At 35.9% G+C, this 25,523-nt stretch overlaps 1 protein-coding gene across 6 annotated transcripts in view; it reads left to right on the forward strand.

The window, feature by feature from the left end:
- OSBPL8 (oxysterol binding protein like 8) overlaps positions 1-25,523 on the forward strand; it is a 185,396-nt gene that overhangs the window by 113,109 nt on the left and 46,764 nt on the right. For all 6 annotated transcript variants that reach the window (XM_004417888.2, XM_014795200.2, XM_014795282.2 and 3 more), the window contains 6 exons: positions 8,544-8,614; positions 14,279-14,356; positions 16,704-16,805; positions 19,426-19,629; positions 21,792-21,876; positions 23,369-23,540. In XM_004417888.2, coding sequence (XP_004417945.1) covers positions 8,544-8,614; positions 14,279-14,356; positions 16,704-16,805; positions 19,426-19,629; positions 21,792-21,876; positions 23,369-23,540 — 712 coding nt within the window. The remainder of the gene's footprint in view (positions 1-8,543; positions 8,615-14,278; positions 14,357-16,703; positions 16,806-19,425; positions 19,630-21,791; positions 21,877-23,368; positions 23,541-25,523) is intronic.

Raw genomic sequence — 25,523 nt, forward strand, 5'->3', positions numbered from 1 at the left:
GAAAAGAAACCATGCAGAGAATAAAAAGACAAGCCACAGAATGGGAAGATATTTGTAATGAATATAGCTGGCAAAAGACCAGTGTCTAGAATACAGCTAGAATTCGTATATAAATCAATAAGAAAAAGATAGGCAATGAGTTTTTTAAAAATGCACAAAGGATCTGAAGAGGTTCTTCAAGAAGAGAAAACTAAAATGACTAATTAACGTGAGAAAGTGCTCAGCATCATTAGTTATCAGGGACATGCAAACTAAAACCTCGTTAATATACCATTGATATACCAAACAGATTGGAAGAAATATTAAAAATTTGTCAATATTGATGTTACCATAGCTATAGAGAAAGGAGAACTCTTACATACTGTTAGTGGGAAAATAAACAAATTGGTAAACAATTTGGTATTCTTAAGGTTGAAGACACATGTATACTATAATCCAGGAATTCTGCTTCTAGGTTTAAACCCTAGAGAAACTCACGGATATGTATATCTACCAGGGTACATTTCCAAGAATATTTGTAGCACCACTGTTCATAAGAGGGGCAACCCAAGTGTCTATCAACAATAGATGGATAAATAGTGATATAGTCATGCAATGGGATTCTAATCGGCAGTGAAAGTGAATGAAGTACCCACTGTGACACACTGGTAAATAATGATTGCAAAAGTTAAGATAGTTGCTTTTGAGGAGCAGAAGAGTGGATTGTGATCAAGAATGGCACTGGGGGGGATATTATGAGATGTTGACAATTCTCTATTTCTTGATTTGGGTAGTGGTTTTGCAAATATTCATTGTATACATTAAATTATACATGTTTTATCCATTTTTAAGAAGGTGTGCTATGTTTCACATATTTAAAAAACCATTACAAGTAAAAGTGGAGTCCATTTTTATTAATTTTTGGATCAGTTTATCAAATTTTTGGATTTGAAAGGATGAATAAGGATGAGACCCTTCTTTTCAGGAACTCACAGTGAAGTATGGAACATGAGCATGAAAACAAATAATTGAAGTATATTGTGATAACCACGGCAGTACAGATGTGTCTGAAGTGCTCTGTGTCTCAGAGCAGGGGACAGCTAACTGTGCCTACACAATCAAAGCAAGGCCTCCCAGAAGAGGTGGACTTGGGTCTTGAGAGGCACCTGGCATTTTAGAAACAGCATGAATTTTAAAGTTAGACCTAAGTTTGAATCAGCTCTGATACTGTCATTTATTGACATTAGTCAAGTCACTTAATTTCTGTGAGCCTCAGTTTTTTCAATTATATAAGATATAGTTAATATTTGGGTTTTTTTGTGGTGGTGTTTTAAAGATTAGAAAAGAAGTAAAGCATCTAGCATAGTGTCTTACAATCACAAGTGTTCCTACAAATGGATATTGGTTGCTTTATTGTTGTTTTCATTAATATTATTATGTTAATTATCATATAATTATCATTGTTGAGGAATGGATCACAATTAGCCAGGTAGAGAATAAGTTAAAGGGATATAGACTCAGAGAGAAAGGATGTCAAAAGAGGAGAGGTCTAATAAACTGGAAGAACAGGAAAGGGTATCTGAATTTTTGTTTATTTTTTTATTGAGGCATAATTTACATATAGTTATGTGCACAGCTTTTTGACTTTTTAGTTATGTATAGATAACGTGTAACTACTTCCCAGATCCATGGAGACTTCCTTGGGCCCCTCCCAGTCAATTCCTCCTACAACAGAGGTAAACTGTTGTTCCAGCCTCTAACACTATAGACTAGATTTGCCAGTTCCTAAACTTTGTGTAAATGGAATAATACAGTATGTGCTTGTTTTTGATGAGGAAAGGTGACTTCTTTCACTCAATATTATGTCTGTTGTATTAATTGGTTCTTTTCTATTGCTGTGTAACATTCCATTGTGTGAGTATACTATAATATATTTATTTATTCTACTATTAATAGCCATTTGAGTTGGCTCCAGATTTGGGCTGTTTGAATAAAGCTGCTGTGAACATTTTTGTACCTGTCATTTGATGAACATAGACACTCATTTCTAATGGATATATCTAGGATCAGAATTGCTGTGTGTTAGAATATGTGTGCGTTTAGCTTTAGTAGATACTATCAAATAGTTTTCCAAAGTGGTTATGCTCCTTTATACTCCCACCAGTAGTGAATAGAGTTTCAGTTGCATCACATTCTCCACCTGTACTTGGATGGTGTTGGCCTTTTCATTTTAGCCATTTTGATGAGGATGTAGGTTTCTATCTCATTGTGGCAGTGGGGAGGATAATAGGAAAAGAATTTACTACCTAAAATCACTAGCAAGAAAACTTGGTGAAAAGTCATCATCTGAAAGTTGTTCTGCATTATTGCTGATGGTCAATAATGTGTTGTGGACTTCATGATTTTGTCTATAAATATCACTGAACTTTTTTAAATAAAGGAGTAATTTTGAATCCCCATACATGGTGGAAAATACATAAAAGCCTAAGAAGTATTTTGACAGAGCCTTTGTGGCTTTTAATAAATATACTTTTATGACTGACTTTTTTTTTTTTTTTTTTGATGGGGAAGACTAGCCCTGAGCTAACATCTGATGCCAATCCTCCTCTTTTTGCTGAGGAAGATTGGCCCTGGGCTAACATCCGTGCCCATGTTCCACTACTTTATATGTGGGACGCATGCCACAGCAGGGCTTGATAAGCAGTGCATAGGTCTGTGCCGGGATCTGAACCCATGAACCCTGGGCCACCAAAGTGGAGTGCGCAAACTTAAGCACTATGCCACTGGACCAGCCCCTGTGACTGACTTTTTCAGATAAAGATTATTTTGCGTGTTTTTAGGAAACTAGCTTTATCAAGTCTAAAGAAAGAGTCTCTAGTGTGACACTTTTTTCCTTTGCTTACCTTGGAATTACCCTTGAAAACTTAGTGCACAATATGGCAATATTTTCTTTTTAACACTTTTGAGCATTTTTATATGTTCTTTGCATTTTATGCCGATCATCTACTTATTTGCTCTTAGTTAAAACTCAAAAGTATTTGACCAGACTTAGCATTTTGCCTTATCCCTCTATACTTTTTAAAAAATGTTATTGATTATTATGATTTCTTTTATTGAGGTAACATTGCTTTATAACATTATATAAATTTCAAGTGTACATCATTATATTTTGATTTCTGTGTAGATTACATCATGTTCACCACCCAAAGACTAGTTACCATCCATCACCATACACATGTGCCTAATCACCCCTTTCCCCCTCCTCCTGCCCCCTCTGGTAACCACCAATCCAATCTCTGTCTCTTTGTGTTTGTTTGTTGTTGTTTTTGTCTTCTGTTTATGAGTGAGATCAGACGGTATTTGACTTTCTCCCTCTGACTTATTTCGCTTAGCATAATACCCTCAAGGTCCATCCATGTTGTCACAAATGGCAAGATTTCATCTTTTTTTATGGCTGAGTAATATTCCATTGTGTATATATACCACATCTTCTTTATCCATTCGTCCCTTGATGGGCACCTAGGTTGCTTCCAAGTCTTGGCTATTGTGAGTAATGGTGCATTGAACGTAGGGGTACCTATATCTTTATGCGTTTGTGTTTTCATGTTCTTTGAATGAATACCCAGCAGTTATCCCTCCATACTTTTAAATAACTTGAAGGTCATCAGGCCAGCTTTTAAAATAATGATTTTCTTTTCCAATTAGAGGTATAGAGAATCTTTTAGAAAGGGATTCATATATTGGGTTTGACAGATAATATTCACTGTGATTTATGAATGTCCTTTACCAACATTTGAAACTTTCTACAAGACATATTTGCCTGTTAAAAGAAGAGTCTAGGGGTCAGCCCGGTGGCGCAAGCGGTTAAGTGCACACGGTCCGCTGCGGTGGCCGGGGTTCGCTGGTTCGCTGTTTCGGATCCCGGGTGTGCACCGACGCACTGCTGGCAAGCCATGCTGTGGCAGCGTCCCATATAAAGTGGAGGAAGATGGGCACGGATGTTAGCCCAGGGCCAGTCTTCCTCAGCAAAAGAAGAGGAGGATTGGCAGATGTTAGCACAGGGCTGATCTCTTCACAAAAAAAAAAGAAGAAGAGTCTATTTGGATTTATAACTTCTATTTTTTTACTTGGTGAGGGAGATTCACCCTGAGCTAACATCTGTTGCTAATCTTCCTTTTTTTTTTGGCTTGAGGAAGATTAGCCCTGAGCTAAGATCCATGCCAATCCTCCTCTATTTTGCATGTGAGTCGCTGCCACAGCATGGCTGATGAGTGGTGTAGGTCCACGTCTGGGATCCGAACCTGTAAACCCGGGCCACCGAAGCGGAGTGCTAACCACTATGCCATGGGGCCAGCCCCTATAACTTCTACTTTTTTTTAATTTACTGTTCTGTTTTTAAAGTAATATGTGAATGTAGACACAGAAAGTGGGTATTTTTCTTAATCTAATAAATAGATTGGTCTAGATTCAGCTGAAACTAAGAGTTCACTAGAGAAATTGAAGTAAAAATCTGTTCTTTTAAGACTAAAGGAAACCATCTTTTTTTTTCATTTACAATATATACTTTTAGAAAATCTCTTGCGTGTATGTTTAGAAGATCTTTGAAGTAATTTGTTCATTAATATTAAGAATTACTTATTACAAAATGTTTATTACTCTTAATAGATATTTTAGAATTTTTAAACTGAATTATGTAACTTTTGTTTCCTTTATCCTAAAATTTCAAATTTCAATAGGTTTTCATTTAAAATTCCATGTTGAATTTATGAAATAGTTTTTTTGTGTGTGTGTGTGAGGAAGATCAGCCCTGAGCTAACATCTGATGCCAATCCTCCTCTTTTTTGCTGAGGAAGATTGGTCCTGGGCTAACATCCATGCCCATCTTCCTCTACTTTATATGGGACGCCACCACAGCATGGCTTGACAAGTGGTGCGTTGGTGCGTGCCCGGGATCCGAACCTGCAAACCCCAGGCCTCCAAAGCGCAGGGCACGCACTTAACCACTGCGCCAGCGGGCTGGCCCCCTATGAAATAGTTTTTTCCCCTAATTTTGGGATTGAGTGATCCTTCTCCTCACCAGAAAGAGAAAAAAAAGATTCCTTCTTCATATTACAGAAAAATTTCAGTAAAATCTCTGGATTAGGAAAATGGAATGGATTTGTTTTTAGCTAATATAAAACAAAATACAGGATAAATGATATCATTGATATGCTAGAAATGATTTTTAAATGCTTAGGCACTGGTACTACTGATGATTTTTAAAGTGTTGCTTTATGAATAATTGTTTATATATTTGTAATATAGGCTTTTATTGGACTAAGAACAAATAATTACAGGAGAGAGTTACTATTACTTCCCCTCAACAGTAGAAAGAACTTCATTAAAATGAGTACGGGCACACCTTGGAGATATTGCAGGTTTGGTTCCAGACCACAATAGAACGAATATCACAATAAGTGAGTCACACAAATTTTTTGGTTTCCCAGTACATATAAAGCTATGTTTACCCTATATTGTAGTCTGTTAAGTATGCGTGAGCTATGTCTAAAAAAACGTACATAGCAAAAAACTCTTTATTGCTAAAAAATGCTAACCATCATCTTCAATGAGTCATAATCTTTTGCTGGTGGAGGGTCTTGCCTTGATGTTGGTGGCTGCTGACTGATGAGGGTGGTGGTTGCTAAAGGTTGGGGTGGCCGTGGCAATTCCTTAAAATGAGACAACAATGAGGTTTGCCACATCGTTGACTCTTCTTTTCACAAATGAGTAGCATGTGATGCTGTTTGATAGCATTTTACCTACAGTAGAACTTCTTTTGGAATTGGAGTCAATCCTCAAACCCTGCCACTGCTTTATCAATTAAGGTTATGTAATCTTCTAAATCTCTTGTTGTCATTTCAACAATCTTCACAGTGTCTTCACTAGGAGCAGATTCCATCTCAAGAAACCACTTTCTTTGCCCATCCATAAGAAGCAACTCCTCATCCATTCAAATTTTATCACGACATTGCAGCAATTCTGTCACATCTTCAGGCTCCACTTCTAATCCTAGTTCTCTTGCTGTTTCCACCACATCTGCAGTTACTTCCCCCACTGAAATCTTGAACCCCTCAAAGTCATCATGAGGGATGGAAACAACTTCTTCCAAACTCCTGTTAATGTTGATATTTTGACCTCTTCCCATGAATCACAAATCTTGTTAATGGCATCTAGAATGGTAAATCCTTTCCAGAAGGTTTTCCGTTAACTTTGCTTGAATCCATCAAAGGAATCACTATCTATGGCAGCTATAGCCTTATGAAATGTATTTTTTAAATAATAAGACTTGAAAGTCGAAATTACTCCTTGATTCATGGGCTGCAGAATGGATGTTGTGTTAGCGGGCACGAAAACAACATTAATCGTGTTGTATATCTCCATTAGAGCTCTTGGATGAGCGTTGTTAAATGAGCAGTAATGTTTTGAAAGGAATCATTTTTCTGAGCAGTAGGTCTCAACAGTTGGCTTAAACTATTCAGTAAACTATGTTGTAAACAGATGTGCTGTCATCCAGGCTTTGTTGTTCCATTTGTAGAGCACAGGCAGAGTAGATTTAGCATAATTCTTAAGGGCCCTGGAATTTTCAGAATGGTAAATGAGCATTGGCTTCAACTTAAAGTCCCCAGCTGCATTAGCCCCTAACAAGAGAGTCAGCCTGTCCCTTGAAGCTTTGAAGCCAGACATTTACTTCTCCTCTCTAGCTGTGAAAGTCTCGGATGGCATCTTCTTCCATTAGAAGGCTGTTTTGTCTACATTGAAAGTCTGTTGTTTAATGTAGCTACCTTCATTAATTATCTTAGATCTTCTAGATAACTCGGTGCAGCGTCCACATCAGCACTTGCTGCCCCACCTTGCACTTTCATGTTATGGCGATGGCTTGTTTCCTTAAATCTCATGAACCAACCTCTGCTAGCTTCAAACTTTTCTTCTACAGCTTCCTTACCTGTCAGCCTTCACAGAATTGAAGCGAGTTAGGGCCTTGCTCTGGATTAGGCTTTATAGCTTAAAGGAATGTTGTGGCTGGTTTGATCTTCTATCCAGACCACTAAAACTTTCTCCATATCAGCAGTAAGGCTGTTTCACTTTCTTATCATTCATGTGTTCACTGGAGTAGCACTTTTCATTTCCTTCAAGAACTTTTCCTTTGCATTCACAACTTGGCTGACTGTTTGGCGTGAGACGCCTAGCTTTCAGTCTATCTTGGCTTTCGACATGCCTTCTTCGTTAAGCTTAATCATTTCTAGCTTTCGATTTAAAGTGAGAGATGTGTGATTTTCCTTTCACTTGAACACTTAGAGGTTATTGTAGGGTTATTAAGTGGCCTAATGTCAATATTGTGGCTCAGAACAGGGAGGCTGGAGGAGAGGGAGAGAGGAGGGGGAACAGCGGATCCATGGAGCAGTCAGAACACACAACATTTATCGATGAAGTTCGCTGTCTTATATGGGCGTGGTTCGTGGTGCCGAAAACAATTACAATAGTAACATCAGAGATCCCTGATCACAGATCACCATAACAAATATAATAATAATGAAAAAGTCTGAAATATTGCTAGAATTACCAAAATGTGACATAGAGACACAAAGTGAGCAAATGCTGTTATAAAAATTGTGCCGATAGACTTGCTCAATTCAGAGTTGCCACAAACCTTCGGTTTTTAAAAAACACAGTATCCGCAAAGTGCGATGAAGTGAAGCACTGACAATATAATGAGGTATGCCTGTACTGCTCCTTTTATGCCTGCCACACAAATCTCAGGATTAACATTTCTCTAATTGTACTCTGATAAGATTAGTTTATTAATTGCTTTTGGCATACTATATTAATGTGTTACATGATTGCAGGAATGTGTGTATGTTTATCCCAATGCACTCATGTATTTAGGATTTATAGTTTTAGAATTTATATCACAATAGTCAGTGACAATGATAATATTAAGCGTTAATATTAATTGAATATATACTATGTGCAAAATACTATGCTAAGTTCTTTTGATGCAGCCTCATTTAATTCTCACAATAAATACGTAGATTTTTTTTAAGTTTGTCCCTCAATCCAGATTTGTTTCCTTAGTCTTCCTTTTATCACCAGTTCTGGAATTGTTTTCCACTTTGGCAGGAGATGTGAAAAGTCTGTTGGATTGGTTCTGTCAGTTAGGATTCTTGGTTAGAAAAGAGCTTACTAGAATAAAAGCTCCATGAAGCCTGAATTCATGCAAGGTGCTCTAGGAACACAGAAAAGAGGTACTGAACCTGACATTGATGCGTTCAGAGAAAGACTTCATGGCCTCTGTAAGCCTTAATTTATTCTAAAGATTATTATACTAGAGATGACCACTTAGAAGTCTTTAAACTGTAGTAGTTTAAAACTGTATGTTCTAGGCTTCTTGCACTGATGTACATCAAATATAATGTATATTTGAAGTTGAATGACTTATATGCATTTGTTTTTTAACAGCTGTAAATGCTTTTTAATGTCTATATGTGTTCAAAAGTAGTAATACTGAGATGACAATGTTTTTAAAGGTTTTGAAAGAGCAAAGGAAGACATTTCTCAAAATAAAGATGAATCTTCACTTTCTATGTCAAAGAGCAAGGTAAGCATATTGTTGTACCCAAATATATGATTATGACATTTTTCTAATGTTAAGGTGAGGGAACTAACACTGAAATCCTATCAGATTTTTATGGGATGTTTTACGTTGGTATATCTAAACCTTGTAGTATATATGAAAAAAGGCAAGTTCCACTGGGGCTTATTTAGGGGCTGTTGGTTACTTAGAAATATAGCCTATTGGTTACCAGTGTTCTCTCCAGATGATGTTGTTTCTGGTGTGTCTGCTACAGCAGTACTTATCGAACTGAAGTCTGAGGGTTCCATTTATAGAAATTCTCAGGGTTCATATTTTTTTAAGAAAAATTCTTAACTATTTTGGGTTCATTCAAATGACAATCAAAATATGTACATTTTACCAGTTAAAGGCCAAAGATCTCTTGCAGTAAGAGCCTGCAATTGAAAGACATTTTCTTAGAATAAGATGTAGTTTCCTAAATTAGTAATTCTCAGACTGGGATACTTGTACATATTCTTAGGTCTGTTGAGGATTTTTCTTTAAGAGTACATATTCAAATTTGAGAAACACTGAATGATGTATTCGTTTTCCTATGGGTTTGTAATTCAATAGATTTTCTATAATTTGTCTAGGGATTTGGCTTTGGACTGTTATTTCTGATCAGGTTTAGTAAGAGGAGAAGCTTATGTTTGTGGAATCAAACTTCGATGACTGTAGGAAAACCTTTCCTAAGCTGATAAATTCTCTGCTATTCTCAGCCATAGGCTTTGCTTTTAAAACCCTACATTTTTTGTTCCTATTCTTGGGAGTAATTGAAAGGATTCCATGATATGTTTTTATGTATAATTTTACACAAATTTTATTTGCACTTTTCAAGTATTCATTACATAAAAGTCCATCTATCATGTGTGTACAAGTACTTAGGGTGGAAGTTGAATAGTACTTTGTATGTATATAACATATATGTGAGAAATGCCTTGGTCATTTTATATGAGATGTATAATTAAAGAAAATTAAAGAAGAAATAATTTATCTTGAGTCTGCCATGGCTAGAAATACAATGGAATTTATAAAATTAAGAAAACCTATTTTCAAGCAGTTAATAGCAGAATTGGTGAAAGTATGGTATAACAGTATCTCTACTCAGAAGCCTAAACATGTAAACCCCCGAGCTACATACCACAGCCACCCATATGTAGTCTCTAAATGGGAGAGAACCTGAAAAGACGGTTTACATACCTTAATGAAGCAGTGTGTGTTAATGAATAAAGCAAACATAGGTTTTAGAACTGCCCTTTGAGTATAATAGCACCTAGTCATGCATGACTCTTTAAATTTAAATGGATTAAAATTAGAAATTCAGTTCCTCTGTTACACTAGCTACATCTCAAGTGCTCAATAACCACGTATGGCTAGTGGCTACTGTATTGGGCAACTCAGATACAGAACATTTCTGTCATTCGGGAAGTTCTACTGGATAGTACTGCTTTACAGTCAAAAAACTGAGTTTGAACCTTGACTCATACATTACCTGTGACTTCTTAGATGTTCATTATGATGATATTATTAGCTACTTTGTATTTAGAGCTTGCTTTGTGTTATTTTAACTCATAACAATACTAGAAGACAGGTATTATTGGCCTCATTTTATAAGTGAACAAACTGAAGCTTAGAAAAATAACTCTCCAAGGGTCAAAGCAGTAGAGCTGGGATTCAAAGTGGCTTCACTTTTCTTATATGAGCAAAAGAGATAAGATCTGCCTCCCAGATTGTGATGCTACAAGTGCCTGACAAAGTACCTGGTTAATAGTAGGTATTTAAGAATTCATTTTCTTCCTTTGAATAAAGAATTTCAGTGAATGAGTGGGATTCTTAACATGGTAGCTATTTGGTATAAGTTAATTATCCTGTTATTTTCTAAGAGCTGAGACTTACTTATTTTATGTTAACTTAGATTTAATCTTGGTTTATTCTGTTATCTTAAGAGATGCACAGTCACTAATTTGTCCTTAAATATTTTAACACATAACCTGCTCTATTGATTTTCAGAACCATCCTAAAATTTATACATTTGTCATTAAACCTCATTCTCATAGAATTCTGAAGATTTTATTCTTACCTAAGTAGCTTTGGGAAACAAAATTTTATTTCTTCCATGATTGATCTGTATAACTGAGACCATCAAATAATTTTAACTGTATACTTTTATAAATTTGACGTAAAGTATCAATACTGTCATTTTGGTCATAGCATTTGATTGAGGTTAAATGTTATTTCTTAAAATACATAATTGAGACCAGTAAGCACAATGGAATACACCCTCCTTACCACTCCCCCCGCCCCCAATTTTTTAAATAACGGCAGTTCCTGTTTCTCAGACATCCAATAAGTTGGTGAATTGGAAAAATCAGTTAATCAAATCATCCCATCTTCCTGTTAGCATTTTTAAATGAATTTTAAATTGTCCATCTCAACGAAAGGAATTGTCAGCGTGAGTAATGTGTCTAGTGGGATAAAAGGAATCCTATTACAAGGATAAGGGGTTTCTGAATGAATGCCTGAAATCTCTTGACTTGATTCCAGCCATCAATCTGCTTGTCTGTCTGTTTGCTAAGTCATTTATCACTTGATGTAAAAAATATATTTACCTGGACATTTAAAAAACATTTCCAAACCAAAATATCTGATACAGTCATAGTAACTTATCATTATGGTTGTATTCCTTATATCTGCAGTATTTTATAGTTTTCAAAGCAAGTCAAAAGTATTCTCATATGATAATGTTCCATTTATCTAAAGGTCAGATTTTTGACAGCACTTGCAATCTAGATCATAGAACCTGAAACACAATATATACCAAGTATTGGTATATACCAGTATACAACAAGTGAGCACATCATGCACTCTACCTCATGTAACCGTCAGAGCAACCCTATGATTTCGTAGGAGTATCCTCATTTACAGATGAGGAAACTAAGACTGAAAGAGATTTAACAACTTCCCAAAGTGACACAGCACATAAGGGGACAACAGTTAAGTAGGGGAAAAGAAAAGAAGGAAAGAAAGGAAAAGAAGTAATAGTACAACATGCTGAGCGTTCTAAGGCCCTTTAACGAAGAGAGGAGCAGTACTATACATTAAACCCTATGGTCATCATTAAGATAGAGGTCAGTAAGGTTGTAAAAGAAGGAAAACTTAGTTTAGTAAAATATTTCCAACAAAAATAGTTTATGATTTTTGGTATTTAAAAAGTAACCTGTTGATTCAGAAAACTTATGTAGAAATGTATTAAAAAGACTATAGAACTTGGTCACTGGATCATTTTTTCCCCCCCCCAGAACTAGCTACACAGTATGGCAAGCGTTCCTTGAAATATGTATGCTCTAATACCAAGCTCATGTGACATCCTTCTGGCCTGCTGGTCCCTTATATACTAGATTCTTAGGAATCACTACACCAGATCTTGTCGTGCTGGGGAAACAGATTTCCTGCTGTTTATGAAGATAAGTCTTAAATTTGAGTCTGACTGAGATTCTATATGAACAGTTTTAAAGAGTGATAAATCATATAGTAAGATGGCTAAGAGCATGAGATTGGGAATTAGGTAGATCTGGGTACAAATCCCAGCTCATCTGCTTACTGGCTCTGTGACTTTGGGAAGTTATTTAACCTGTTGGTCTTAGTTTCCCTATTAGCAAAAGGGGGATGCTGCTACTATCTCATAGGGTTGCTTTGGGGATTGAATGATAAATAAAGTATTTAGCATAGTACTTGGTAAAAAGTAAACAGCCATTAATTTTCATTAGCTTTTAAGCTAATATTATTAGTATTCTTCATTTAGTAGTATTTAAGAAGTACAGTATAATATAAATTTTCCTGTTAAGGTCTGGGAAATAGAAACCATCATATTCCTCTGACAGTAGCCATGCCGTCTTTGGGTTCCAGGGGCAAGGAGAAGACAGACACCTGTTTGGCTTGAGGAATTTTGTGAAACTGTTTTGGTATCACAATTTATGCTATTGTCATGGGAGCAAGCAATGTGATGTTTCAAGTCCAGTTCTCAAAGGAGTGACTTGAACAGAAATTTAATTAGGTTAATCCCCACCTTCTCCATTGAGCATGGTTTGCAGTTCTCTTCTGGTTCAGCCAGTTATTACCATCACCATGATAACTCATATTTTTCTACCAAGTAGCACAGGCATTTTTAGGAGAGACGAGAGAAATGAGCTGCAAATGTTAGTTTCATTTTTGTTTTATTAATTCATCAGATATTTATTGAGCCCTTCCTTTTCCCCAGCTGATAACTGGGTATCATTGGTGAATAAACATGGTTCCTGTCATCATGGGTCTTAAAATTGAGTGAGGGAGTTTATACCCAAAACTTTTTATCCTTGATCACGTCCAGTGATATTATGCAGATCTGGCGATTCAGCATTTGAAAGCCACCATTTGGATCAAGCCCCCTATACTTTCTTGGCACTAGGAGTAATACTTAGAACTTTATCTCCTCTCGTGTCTACCAATAGGTAAAAGTGAAAATCACAGGACATTGAAGGAATATGTTTAATTTCATTGTTCTAGGATTTATAGAAGCAGCTTTTAGTTTTATGCTCTTCTACTCTGGTGAAAGAGTGTAGTCTCCTTAAAGGAGTGCTGAGTTAGGAGACCCACGTTCCGATTCCTGCTGTTATTGTTAGTTTAGAAAATCACACTCCCTGAGCCTCCCTCTCATGATTTGTAAAATGGAGATAAAACCACTTGTCATGCCTATTTTTCAAGGTTCTTATGAAGATCAAATGAAAATATGAAGTATAAGCAAAGTCCGGAAACAAGTTTAAGGCATAATAATAATTTAGGGGCACTGGATAGGTAGGAAGAAGTAGGTGCTAGGAATACTGGTTTTTAAACACTGTACAAATTAAATAGTGTGTTAATACTAGTTTCTGAAAATGTGTATGTTTCTTCCTATTGAAGAAGGAGTAGCACCAGGGCAATGTATGCAGCAACTTGTTAGAATGCACATGGTTTGGTTTTTTCATTTAGAATATTTCAACTGTTACAAAATAACATTGCTCTGGATACTTTTGTCCTGAGTGTAACTAAATAATTGTATACGTTTCTTAGAAGTACTCTGGAAAATAGAATGCAAAAATTTACACGATTTTATATTAACCTCACACTGTAGATTAATTTATTCATTAGTTTTTTATTTTATTTTATTTATTTATTTTTTTGTGAGGAAGATTGGCCCTGAGCTAACATCTGCCAATCCTCCCCTTTTTGTTGAGGAAGACTGGCCCTGGGCTAACATCCATGCCCATCTTCCTCTACTTTATATGGGACGCCACCACAGCATGGTTTGACAAGTGGTCAAACACTGGGATCCGAACTGGCGAACCCCGGGCCGCCGCAGCGGAGCACGCGCACTTAACCTCTTGCACCACCGGGCCGGCCTCTAATTAGTTTTTATTTTTGTGTTTTTGTGGGTTTAACGTGGATTAGTTTTTAAACCCAAATACTATACTTCAGGGAAAAGCGGTATTTGAAAATCGACATTTGCTTAAATTACAGCAATAAATGGGAAGAATGTCAGAAACATAGCTTTAACATTGATCTTTATGTGCTGTATGTATAGAATAAGTGAAAGTTTTAATTATTATTTCTTTTTTCATTTCTATGTGCGTTCAGTCTGAATCTAAACTTTATAATGGCTCGGAGAAAGATAGTTCAGCTTCAAGCAAGCTCACAAAAAAAGAATCACTCAAGGTTAGTTTCCACATTTATTTCATAACTAACATTATGCTTTGCATGTGCTTTTGAAAGTAGGCTAATAAAATCAATAAATACAGACAGTTCACAACTTACAATGGTTTGACTTAGGATTTTTCGACTTTACGATGGTGCGAAAGTGATACACATTCAGTAGAAACTATACTTTGAGTTTTGATCTTTCCCCAGGCTGGCAATATGCTGTCTGATACTCTCTCATGATGCTGGGCAGCAGCAGCAGCTGCAGCTCACAGTTAGCCCCACGATCATGAGGGCAAACAATGGATACACTTAGGACATTCTGTACCTAAACAGCTGTTCTGTCACTTTCAGTACTGTATTCAATAAATACACGAGATATTCAACACTTTATTATAAAACAGGCTTTGTGTTAACATGGTTTTGCCAAACTGTAGGCTGGTATAAGTGTTCTGAGCATGTTTAAGGTAGGCAAGGCTAAGCTGTGATGTTTAGTAGGTTAGGTGTATTAAATGCATTTTCAACTTATTATAGGTTTATCCAGATGTAACCCCATTGTAAGTTAAGGAAGATCTGTATGTGTCTTCCTAAAGGAAGAAAAAAACCATCCAGACAGGCACACATAAAAAATATTAATATTTGTATGGCACACTGGAGTCAACTGAAAAGGCTGCTTGATAACTGACCCAGCACTGCTTCAGGCCTCAGCTGGCCGCTGGGGACTGAGGACTGGAGATCTCTGCACCTTGTACCTGAGTCAGGCACATCGCTGTGTTGTGGAACACCTGATGGGAAGCTCTGGTGCCTTTTGAAATTAGAGTTTACTGACTGCTGGGTTGTGGGCTGAACTGGCCCACAGGTAGATATATTTTGTTTGACTATGCAATGTTTTAAAAATTTGAGCCAACAATTACAAGTCCAGATTTCTAACTTCTCTTAAGAAATATGCACTATTGGGCCTGCCTTCCAGAATGGCCACGGATCCTGAAGCTTAAGGAACACATGCTTTCCACTTGACTCTGATCCCTGTGTAGTCTATTTTACCCCTTTTTTTTCATGTCTGATCCTATCTGCATTTGCATTTGCAATCCCATATTAAATTGACTGTTAGTTCAGATATGCATATTAGTAAAGACCAAAAGTCTAAAGCTTTTTAGCTGTAGAATAATTAAAATTTTATGTATATGTAGTCTCTTTTTAAATGCAACTAGGAAGATTTTGTGTTATAATTAAAAAAATATATATCACTGATAGGTTATCACCACTCTTCTTCTACCCATCTAATAACAACAAAGCAATAATAAGACTACATCAATCCACTGCTGCTTTCCCAAACTATCTTCAGAGTGACTTATGAAACTTTGATATTTTGAATCAATTAATTTCATTGTGGTTTCTTAATTATTTATATCTTACGTGTTAGTATCAAGAAAGAGAGCAAAATTGCCAGTTGTGAACAATTGCAGCATTGTTTGTAATGTGAAAAAACTGGTAACAGAGTAGATTTCCATCAGTAAGAAAATGTATTAAGAAAAATTATAGAAACAGTATAGCATGGTGGTTAAGCACATATGTTTTCAAGCCAGTCTGCCTCTGCTTGAATCCTGCCTCCCCGGCTTTCTAGCTCTGTGATCCTGGTCAAGTTACTCTCTGTGCCTTGATTTCCTCATCTGTAAAATAATGATAATAATAGTCCCGCTTCCCAAGTTTATTGTAAGGATTAAATGAGGTTAATACATGTAAAGCACTTAGAATAGTAACTGGTACACAGAATGTGCCCAGTAAATGTTGGCTCTTATTATTTTATTCATACTAGGAATCCTGTGTTGCAGTGAAAAGAATGAGGTAGACATGGAAATGCTCCAAAAAATATTGAATGGGAGAAGATGTTTTTAATGTGTTTAATAAAACAAAAAACAAACACAAAAGCTGTGTATTTCTATAGGTTGTGTACATAGAAAAGGCATGAAAGGATAGTGTTTTCCAGAAGTCTAACAGTGATCAATTCTGGGGATTGGAATAGGATAGGGTATATTAAAGACAGCTTTTAGCTTTATTTGTGTTGTTTGAAATTTTACCATAAGATTGTATTCATGTATTATTGCGTAATTTTAAAAAGGTAAAATTCTTTAAAAAGATACAGAGAACTGGAATAGTAATCAGAAAAACTAGATTCTAACCTTATTTCTCTGAAAATTCCTGCAGCTCTAAAAAACAAAAAGCAAAAAAACATAGTTATTTTATCCTAAGATGCTTGAATTCTAAAGTAGGTTTAGAATTTTACACTCTATAGACCTAAAAAATTGATAAGAAATTGGCCATTTCTAATGAATTTAAAATTTTTCTATTATTTCTATAAAATTAGGTGCAAAAGAAAAATTACCGAGAAGAAAAGAAAAGAGCCACAAAGGAATTACTCAGTACAATCACAGATCCTTCTGTTATTGTCATGGCTGATTGGTTGAAGGTCAGTTTGTGTTGAATCTTGAAGTCAAATTGCTGGATGTCTACCCACTGGCATAGGAAAGCCCAGAGTGCACCCAAAGCCTACAAGATAAAAACAGCTCCTAGGATGATTGGTTTTCACTGGCAAACTATTAATTGTATCCCAGAGGTTCTATGCTGCAATCTTAATGGGGAGAAGGAACCTTAATGTCTCTCTTGACAATAACATCAAATATGGACAAACATCAAAGCCTTCTTTTAAAAAGGCTTTTTGATTTGTGTGACATTATGTAGTCTAATAAACACGCTGTAAAGAAATAAATTATCATTTATTATTATTGCAGACTTGGTATGTGCATTATTGAGAAGATATAAGACAAAGTTAATATGAAAGTTATCATTTGAAAAGGATTAATTTTCAGTAAAACATACATATTGCTGTTTCCATAGCTTATTCTTTTGGCCTCTGATTATCCCTACTCATTTTTATTTCCTTTTCTGTCATCCCAGTCACTCTATCTTCTTTCTCATTCTTATCTGAAGGATATTTGGTAGGAATCTTCCAGACTAATGCTAACTTTAAGAATGACCTTGGGGCTGGCCCCGTGGCTTAGTGGTTAAGTGCGTGAGCTCTGCTACTGGCGGCCCGGGTTCGGATCCTGGGTGCACACCGATGCACCGCTTCTCTGGCCACGCTGAGGCTGTGTCCCACATACAGCAACTAGAAGGGTGTGCAACTATGACATACAATTATCTACTGGGGCTTTGGGGAAAAAAAAGGAGGAGGATTGGCAATAGATGTTAGCTCAGAGCCAGTCTTCCTCAGCAAAAAGAGGAGGATTAGCATGGATCTTAGCTCAGGGCTGATCTTCCTCACAAAAAAAAAAAAAAAAAAAAGAATGACCTTGTTAAGACCCTGACTCCCAGGAAGTTTTAGTACCTGGCATGCAGCTAAAAATCACCCACACCCTGCAAGTTTTCTACTTTCCCAAAGAGTTGGTACAACCTCCAACCTAAAATCCTTATGAGATCTGTCATGGAACTTCTCTTTCTAAAATGGGAGTCTAGTGATAGTTTCCCTGATAACTCAAGTAATACTGGGGTCTTCTTCAATGTTGTGCTGAAAATACCGTCTGACTCATTTTGGCTCTACTTAGAAGTCTGTAAGCTCTGGAGCTCACCTGAGTTTTTCAGAGCTAACCGTGCTCTTGTCTTTGACATTGGATTTCCCCAACCAACTCCCCAAAAGTTCCCGGCACCTCCCCTGGCTGACTTTCTGAATCTTACCTTCATTCTGATAATTTGCCATCCATGTTCTACTGTCACATCTTCAAGATTCAGAATGTTATCTCAGGATAACTGTTCCTTTCACTTCTCTTGTCTTTCCATCTCTTTTACGTATACACATACTTTTTCTTAAAGATTTTCTCTTTTCTTCATGCCTGGCTCCAAATTCCCTCTTTCTAAATTTTTCTTGTTTAGAGTTTCTGTGGTATGCCTTTTTGCGGGGTTTGGGAGCTCTATATTTATTTCATAATTTATGTAAGTGCATTGACAGAACAGATGTTTTACAGTAAATAAAAGTGAAGATGATTCCTAGTTTTTAATGTAAATATTATATGACTTTTCAGTATTGTGAATTCAGTGACTTGCATAGAAATACTATTTTTTTTTTTTTTTTTTGTGAGGAGGTCAGCCCTGTGCTAACATCTGCCCATCCTCCTCTTTTTTTGCTGAGGAAGACTGGCCCTGGGTTAACATCCGTGCCCATCTTTCTCCACTTTATATGGGACGCCGCCACAGCATGGCTTGATAAGCAGTGCGTCGGTGCGCGCCCGGGATCCGAACCAGCGAACCCTGGGCCGCCGCAGCAGAGTGCACGCACTTAACCGCTTGCGCCACCAGGACAGCCCCACATAGAAATACTCTTAATGGATCACAGAAATAGAAATTGATAGGAAAAACTAGTTATAGGCTTATTATTGAGATAGCATTAAATCCTAGGATGAGGAACATTTTGTGGGGTAAAGAGAGATTCATGTAACTTTGTTTTAAAATTTCCCCCAAGAAATTTATATGGCACACTTTATGTATTACTAAGAACAAAGTAATGTAGAGAAGGTCATTTTAGGGGCTAGAAGGAGGTTCTTCCTCTTCCTCCCACTCACCGAATGTGTAGGGAACACCTGGTGTGTGCTAGCAGTGTTCTCAGCACTGTTGATGTGCCGGTAAGGGGAAAGAGTCTTAAAAGGTAGAACGTCTTATAAATTCACTCAATAAAATTACAACTGTGATAGATGCCAAGAAGAGGAGAATCTCGGTACTAGGAAAGTATATTTTAAGGACCCTGGCCTGGCCCAGAAGGTTAGAAAAACCATTCTACTTAGTACATTATTTTGAAACTGCTGACCCAGGCTCCCATTAGAATATAAGTTCCTCAAAAGCTAGAGCCATGCTATTTTCACGTTTATTTGCAGTGCTTGCCATTTAATAGCTTTTAAAAAACTTCCTACTGAATCTAAGTGTAGATTTTATGGAAATTTTAGATAAAACATCCTATTTGCCATTATTTGGTTTGTATCTTGTGGAGCAGAAAGAAAAAAACAGAGCTTTATTTCTTAAATAAACTTATCTTTCTGTAGATTCGTGGTACTCTAAAGAGCTGGACCAAGTTGTGGTGTGTGTTGAAACCTGGGGTGCTGCTGATCTATAAAACCCAAAAAAATGGTCAGTGGGTAGGAACAGTCCTTCTGAATGCCTGTGAAATCATTGAGCGTCCATCAAAAAAGGATGGCTTTTGTTTCAAACTTTTCCATCCTTTGGAGCAATCTATTTGGGCAGTGAAGGTAAGTAAGGACTTGTTATGTAGGTAAAGGTAAAAATGACAAAATATGAGTAGAACTGAGATATATCAATTAATCTAATGGTTGCTGTCCTCTGCCAGGACTTAGAAGTTTCTGTTTTCAAGCACATTATTCCTCTTTCTGTCTCTACCCACAATGAAATGTGCACCAAAAGGGTTTGTTTACCCTTAAGGTCTAAATTAAAAATTTCTCCAAAAATGTTTCTCAAATTTATATTGTACCTTAATATCTCTTCTCCGTGGAGATTCAGTTTGTACTGGTTTTTTTTATTTGTAATTCCTAATTTTGCTTTGTAATATTGTATCATGTTTACTGTAAATGCTTTTCTCTTTATCAAAATTGTAAGATCCCTTAGAACAGAAGCTACCATTTGTTTTTGTGGTCTTTCCTGTAGTGATATAAATATGTGAAGCAGTCCAACTTGCTCTTGAGCTGTCTTTGAAGATGGGGCTCTAATGCTTTTATAATTAGAAAACATTACTATGGTCACTCCTTTGTTATAAAAGCAGAAACTTAATCAGGAAAATAGAAATTCCTTATTTGATTAATCACCAAGGAATTCTACAAACAGACATGCAGTACACGCTAACTGAATAAGTGAGTTTAGTTTTTTTACAAAGCGATCATTGTTTTGGTTTCTAAGAAGGTCAATTACACTCAAATAAAGGGTTTAGAACTACTCCTGTAAGGAAAACCACCTAATTGAGATTATGGCTAACTAAAAGTAGCTTCAGCTTTTTAATTTTTTTGATATTGCTTAATTAGGCAATATACATACACCTAGGGGAAGACCTGGACTTTTTACCTTTATTTTCAGTAGTCTGGAGTCATACCACGAATAAATTTAGGATTATAGAGTTAGTTCCATTCTGGGATTAGGTACTTCCCACAGGGGAAAGAATTTAACCCATAGAACCTCTGGTATTTATATATCATGTGATTCTCAAGTAAAAAAAAAATTACTTTCAGAACCTTTTATGTACAGTATTTATTCTTTACTACTACTCTTAGGAATTGTAAGAATTATAATGAATGTTTAAACATTAAACATTTTTAATGCCAAATTTATTTAATTCCAAATATTGGTGGAAGGGAAATTTGTACAATTATATGAACATCAGAATATTCTCCACAAGCAAAACCCCCTTAGGATGTTGTTTAAACAGCTTCAAAGTCAGTGTCTGTAATTAGGAAATAGTAATGTTTATGAGTTCCTACTTTGTGTCAGGGACTCCTTTGAGCATTTTACATGGAGGAATATTCTTTTAATTCTCATACCTATAAGGAGCATACAATTTTCCCCCATTACCCAGGTAAAGAGATTGAGGATTTGTTAAAATCATATTGATTTGTTTCTACTTTTTTCATTTTGAATCTGCATCTTTACTTCATAATATTTATGCTTTTTAAAATCCATTTTATTCTTTGATCTGACAACTTAAAAAATTATGCTTTTTCTATCAAAATTATACTATAAATTCAATCCTCAGGTTTTCTTTCTCGGTCAGAACTGTGTCCACCTAAGATTAGCCTTGGTGATACCAGTTACTGTAGAGTTCTTGGTGTTGTATACTTCTAAAACAACCCAACCATCACCAACAGCAACACAATTCCTTTTTCTTTTATTGTTTCTGGAAAAATGAAATTAGCTTTTATAGTTGGTGTTTATAAACAAGATTATCATTTTTATAAAATGGAGATTTATTTTTCCCTAGACCTAGTCAAAATTCATTTTTTTCTTTTTCTTAGTAAATTATAACTGTATTTCCAGCTATTTCTTTAGGCTTCTAGAAATTTAGCATTTCTTATCTAGTAGTATCTGTGGGATGGAAATTTTCTGTTAAATTAAAATTTAGTCTAGTATGGTAAATTTTAGGTGTCTCTTTAATATGTGAACAATATGCAGAGATAATGTTTTATGATAACCATAAGTTGTTCAGCTTTCTGGTAAAGAGGTGTGTTTGTTGGAAGAGGAAAACTTACCTTAATACTTAACATTTGCTTTCTCAAGCAGGATGAATTTAAAGCTTGTTTTCTTTTAAATTATCTATGCCTAACTTAGATTTTACAGGTAATAATGGATAATATAAAGTTGAGATCTCATAATACTGTACACCATTTATTTTGTTTATTTTGCCTTTAAGGGTCCAAAAGGTGAAGCAGTTGGATCCATAACCCAGCCCTTACCTAGCAGTTATTTGATTATCCGAGCTACTTCAGAGTCAGATGGTAAATACAGATTTTGATGGATTGGATTTTTGCTTCTCATTTTTTTTGCTGAGGAAGATTCGCTCTGAGCTAACATCTTTGCCAGTCTTCCTCTATTTTGTATGTGGGTTGCTGCCACAGCATGGCTGATGAGTAGTGTAGGTCCACACCTGGGATCTGAACCTGGGCCACCAAAGTGGAGTGCACCAATCCTGACCACTACACCACTGGGCTGGCCCCGTTTTGCTCCTCATTGTTAAAGATTTGTTTTCTATACCACTGTGTATTTTCCTTTGTGAAAAACTGTCTTTAGTGTGGTATTTGCAGCAGAGATATTGTAATCATAAATTGCTTAGAATACTAAATATAATTAACTTGGTCGACAAATAGGGAAATCTGATAGGAAGGAAGCATTGTATTATGAGTGATAAATTAGCAGTCTGGAGTTTTCGTCTTCATCCTCCATTGACATGTGAATACCTTTTTAACTTGGTTAGTGTTCTCTGTGGTAACTCATTAAGTTTCATCATTGTACAGGTACATTTAATACTATTTATATTTTGTCATGAAATATTAACATTTATAAGACACATATATACTGTTTGAGGTTTTTTTTACATAAGACATTCAAGCACAAACTTCTGTTCTCTACTTAATAACTTAGTACTTAATTCCTGAAGCAAATGTGGGGAGAATACAACTTATTTATATGAAAGCCAGGTAACTTTAAAACCTTAGGAATTGATAATGGATTTCTTTCTCTATGTTTTATAGTTCAGACTAGCTTAACCTAAGGAATCTTGTAAACTTCCAAAGTTTACTTTTACTAGATGATTAATTTTAAAATTAAAATACTATAGGCATGAGCTTTTGTCATGAAAGTGTTTTACTTGGCTGATATCTCCAGCAGATCTTGAAACAATTATATAAGAATTTAAGAGAAACTAACATTTTTTTTCTGCTAATACTGTTCTAAATTTTAACTTAAAAAATCAAGTTATTAATGTTTCTGCTGATACAGCAGTTAATGACAGTATTGTATAGGCATTTTCCTGACTTAAAAATTTTCATACACAGAAGTAGAATGGATGCTAAGCCTGAGGATAGACCTTTTATCAACAAACATTATTTTAGATAGATTGTTTATAGTAGAAGAATAACCCCTTCAGTATATTTTATGTATCTTTTTTGGTACCTTCAAATTATACTATGTGTTAATGTTCTAAGATTTTAAAAATAAAGTACATTTATTTTAGGGTAGGTGTACTTTCTAATGCACACTATATGCTGTTCATTTACCAGTGGTTTCTAGATGCATAGGGTGTAAAACGCACTTATTAAACTGACAAGTTGCTTTAAGAAATCCTGGTAAGATTTTATGTTCAAATTAACTTTTCCAGTGCATATTTCTCAAGGAAATAATAATATATTTAAGGGTTAACAGTATTAAGATGAATGCTAGTTTTTATAGTTTCTTGAATTGTACTGCTTATAAATCTGTGTGTTCTTCTAGGAAGGTGCTGGATGGATGCTTTGGAGTTGGCTTTGAAATGTTCTAGTCTTCTTAAACGTACAATGATCAGGGAAGGAAAGGAACATGACCTGAGCATTTCATCAGAGAGCACACATGTGACTTTGTATGGCTTATTACGTGCTAACAATCTCCACAGTGGTGACAACTTCCAGTAAGTAGATATTGCCACTAATTTGGTGATTATTTTAGAGGCCATGTTGTTCAGTAGGTTAGTTGTCCAGCCTAGAATTTTTGTAGTGTATCTAGGATTGAAACTGGCTGTTTTCTTCTCATTATATGGCCTAAGACCTGGTTTAAGATTTGTTTAGTTGCTGTGATAAGGTGTAGAAAGTTACTTCCTTGATTCCAGCTAATGTAAATTATTTGTTCTTTCCCAAATACAACCATGCTAACCGTCTACCTTGTCTTTGTGCATGGTGTTCCCTCCATTAAAAATGATTTCTAGTCCTCCTTGCTCTTTTCTCCTGTCATAAACCTAAGTTTTCTTCAAGACCAATTCTCCTTTCCTGCTTCATAAAAATAAGATGTAATCTGTCCTTCTGTTGCTGTTCTATGGCACTTTTTTTTGGCACTTGACTTATTCTACCTGGTATTTGTGGAATTCTCCTATTGTATTGTAAGTGTTTTGAGTTGGAAGTATATCCTGTTTGTGGTTTTATTCCCTGAAGTATTCATTGTAGTTAATACTAAAAAGATATTTCTCCAGTGAAACTCAGAAGCACTTGTTTGAAGTTGAGAGGTTTGTTGAGGTTCAGATCTCTTTTGTTGCTTTGCAGGAGAAATAGACTTTCCCTTTCCCTCTTTCGCCCCCAACCCTCAGCTTCTGTTCTGCAGCCTCTTATTCCCACCACCACTGAGGTTACTCTCCTCAGAATTAGACTGCTGTTCTCCTCTCCTCCATGGAACCTGAGCTGAACGTTGTTTTTTCCTGTCTTTTTGCTTGACTCTTCTTCTTTACTCTCTTTTAAAACCTCCAGTAACTGTCCTTTCTTTGCAGATCTATAGTCTGGACTTTATCTGAATTCCCAGCATGAGAAGCTGAATGGGCTAGGATTGGGGGGTGCAACTGTTATAGGAATGGGTTTTTGTCAGGGCCTCTTCCCAAGATTTTTCCCTTGAAGACAGTCTGTTAGTTTTATTGAATACCAGGCAATCTTCAAATGCTCTTCTTTGGGGATCTTAAACATTCATCTGTTTCACATATTTATTCATTAAAATTTTTGAGCCTCCTTTCTGTATAAGAACTGTACGTGTTTTCTGTATAATTCACCACATTGTGAATAGGGAGATGAATCAGATATGATCCTAAATTTGAATCCAGTGCAACAGTTTATTAGCTATGTGATCCTGCAGAGATGTTTTGTTTTGTTTGAAACCTATAAAATGCCAGGCAACTGTAAGTAGTGGGAAGATAAGAATGACATAAACAACCAAAGGAGAGATGCTTCAGGGTAATGTAGGATCAGGAGAATTTAGAGAGTGAGAAAATCCAGCTAGGGAATCAGGGAGATGATCAATATAACGGATTTTATGAAAGTAGATCAACATGTCAACATGTTCAATTGGCTATATGACAGAAAATGAGCTAGGAGCTGATGATGCAGAGATGAGGGGATGGGAGCCTACTGTCGAGACTTAGAGTCTGTTTGGATGTAAGGGACAGGGAGTGGGTGAAGTTAAAGAAGATTACTAAGTTTTAAGCCTGAGTGACTGGGAAGATGATGGTAAAATAAAACAAAGGACCATTTGGGAGATGATAATTTATTAAATATTGGACATGTTGAGGATGCAGTGGTTCCAGGACATACAGATGATGTCAGTTAAGCATTTAAAAACATGGGTCTAGCAGAAATAGAGGTACAATGATGTACACCTGAAATTTTTACAATGTTATAAACCAATGTTACTGCAATAAACAAAAATTTAAAAAAAAAAAAATAAATAAAAAATAAAAAAAAATAAAAACAAAACAAAAAAAAACATGGGTCTGAAGCATATTCCTGCATGTGGGTTTGGAAATCATCAAATAGAATTGATGATGAAGGCTTGAGACTGAATAGCTTGCCAAAGGAGATGAAGATTAGAGAAGATAAAAGAGGGCCAAGGAAGATGAAAATTTCTTAGGGATGGGAGG

This window comes from Ceratotherium simum, chromosome 25, assembly GCF_057802395.1.
Source record: "Ceratotherium simum simum isolate JZ-2026a chromosome 25, ASM5780239v1, whole genome shotgun sequence".
In the NCBI taxonomy this organism is placed as follows: Eukaryota; Metazoa; Chordata; class Mammalia; order Perissodactyla; family Rhinocerotidae; genus Ceratotherium; species Ceratotherium simum.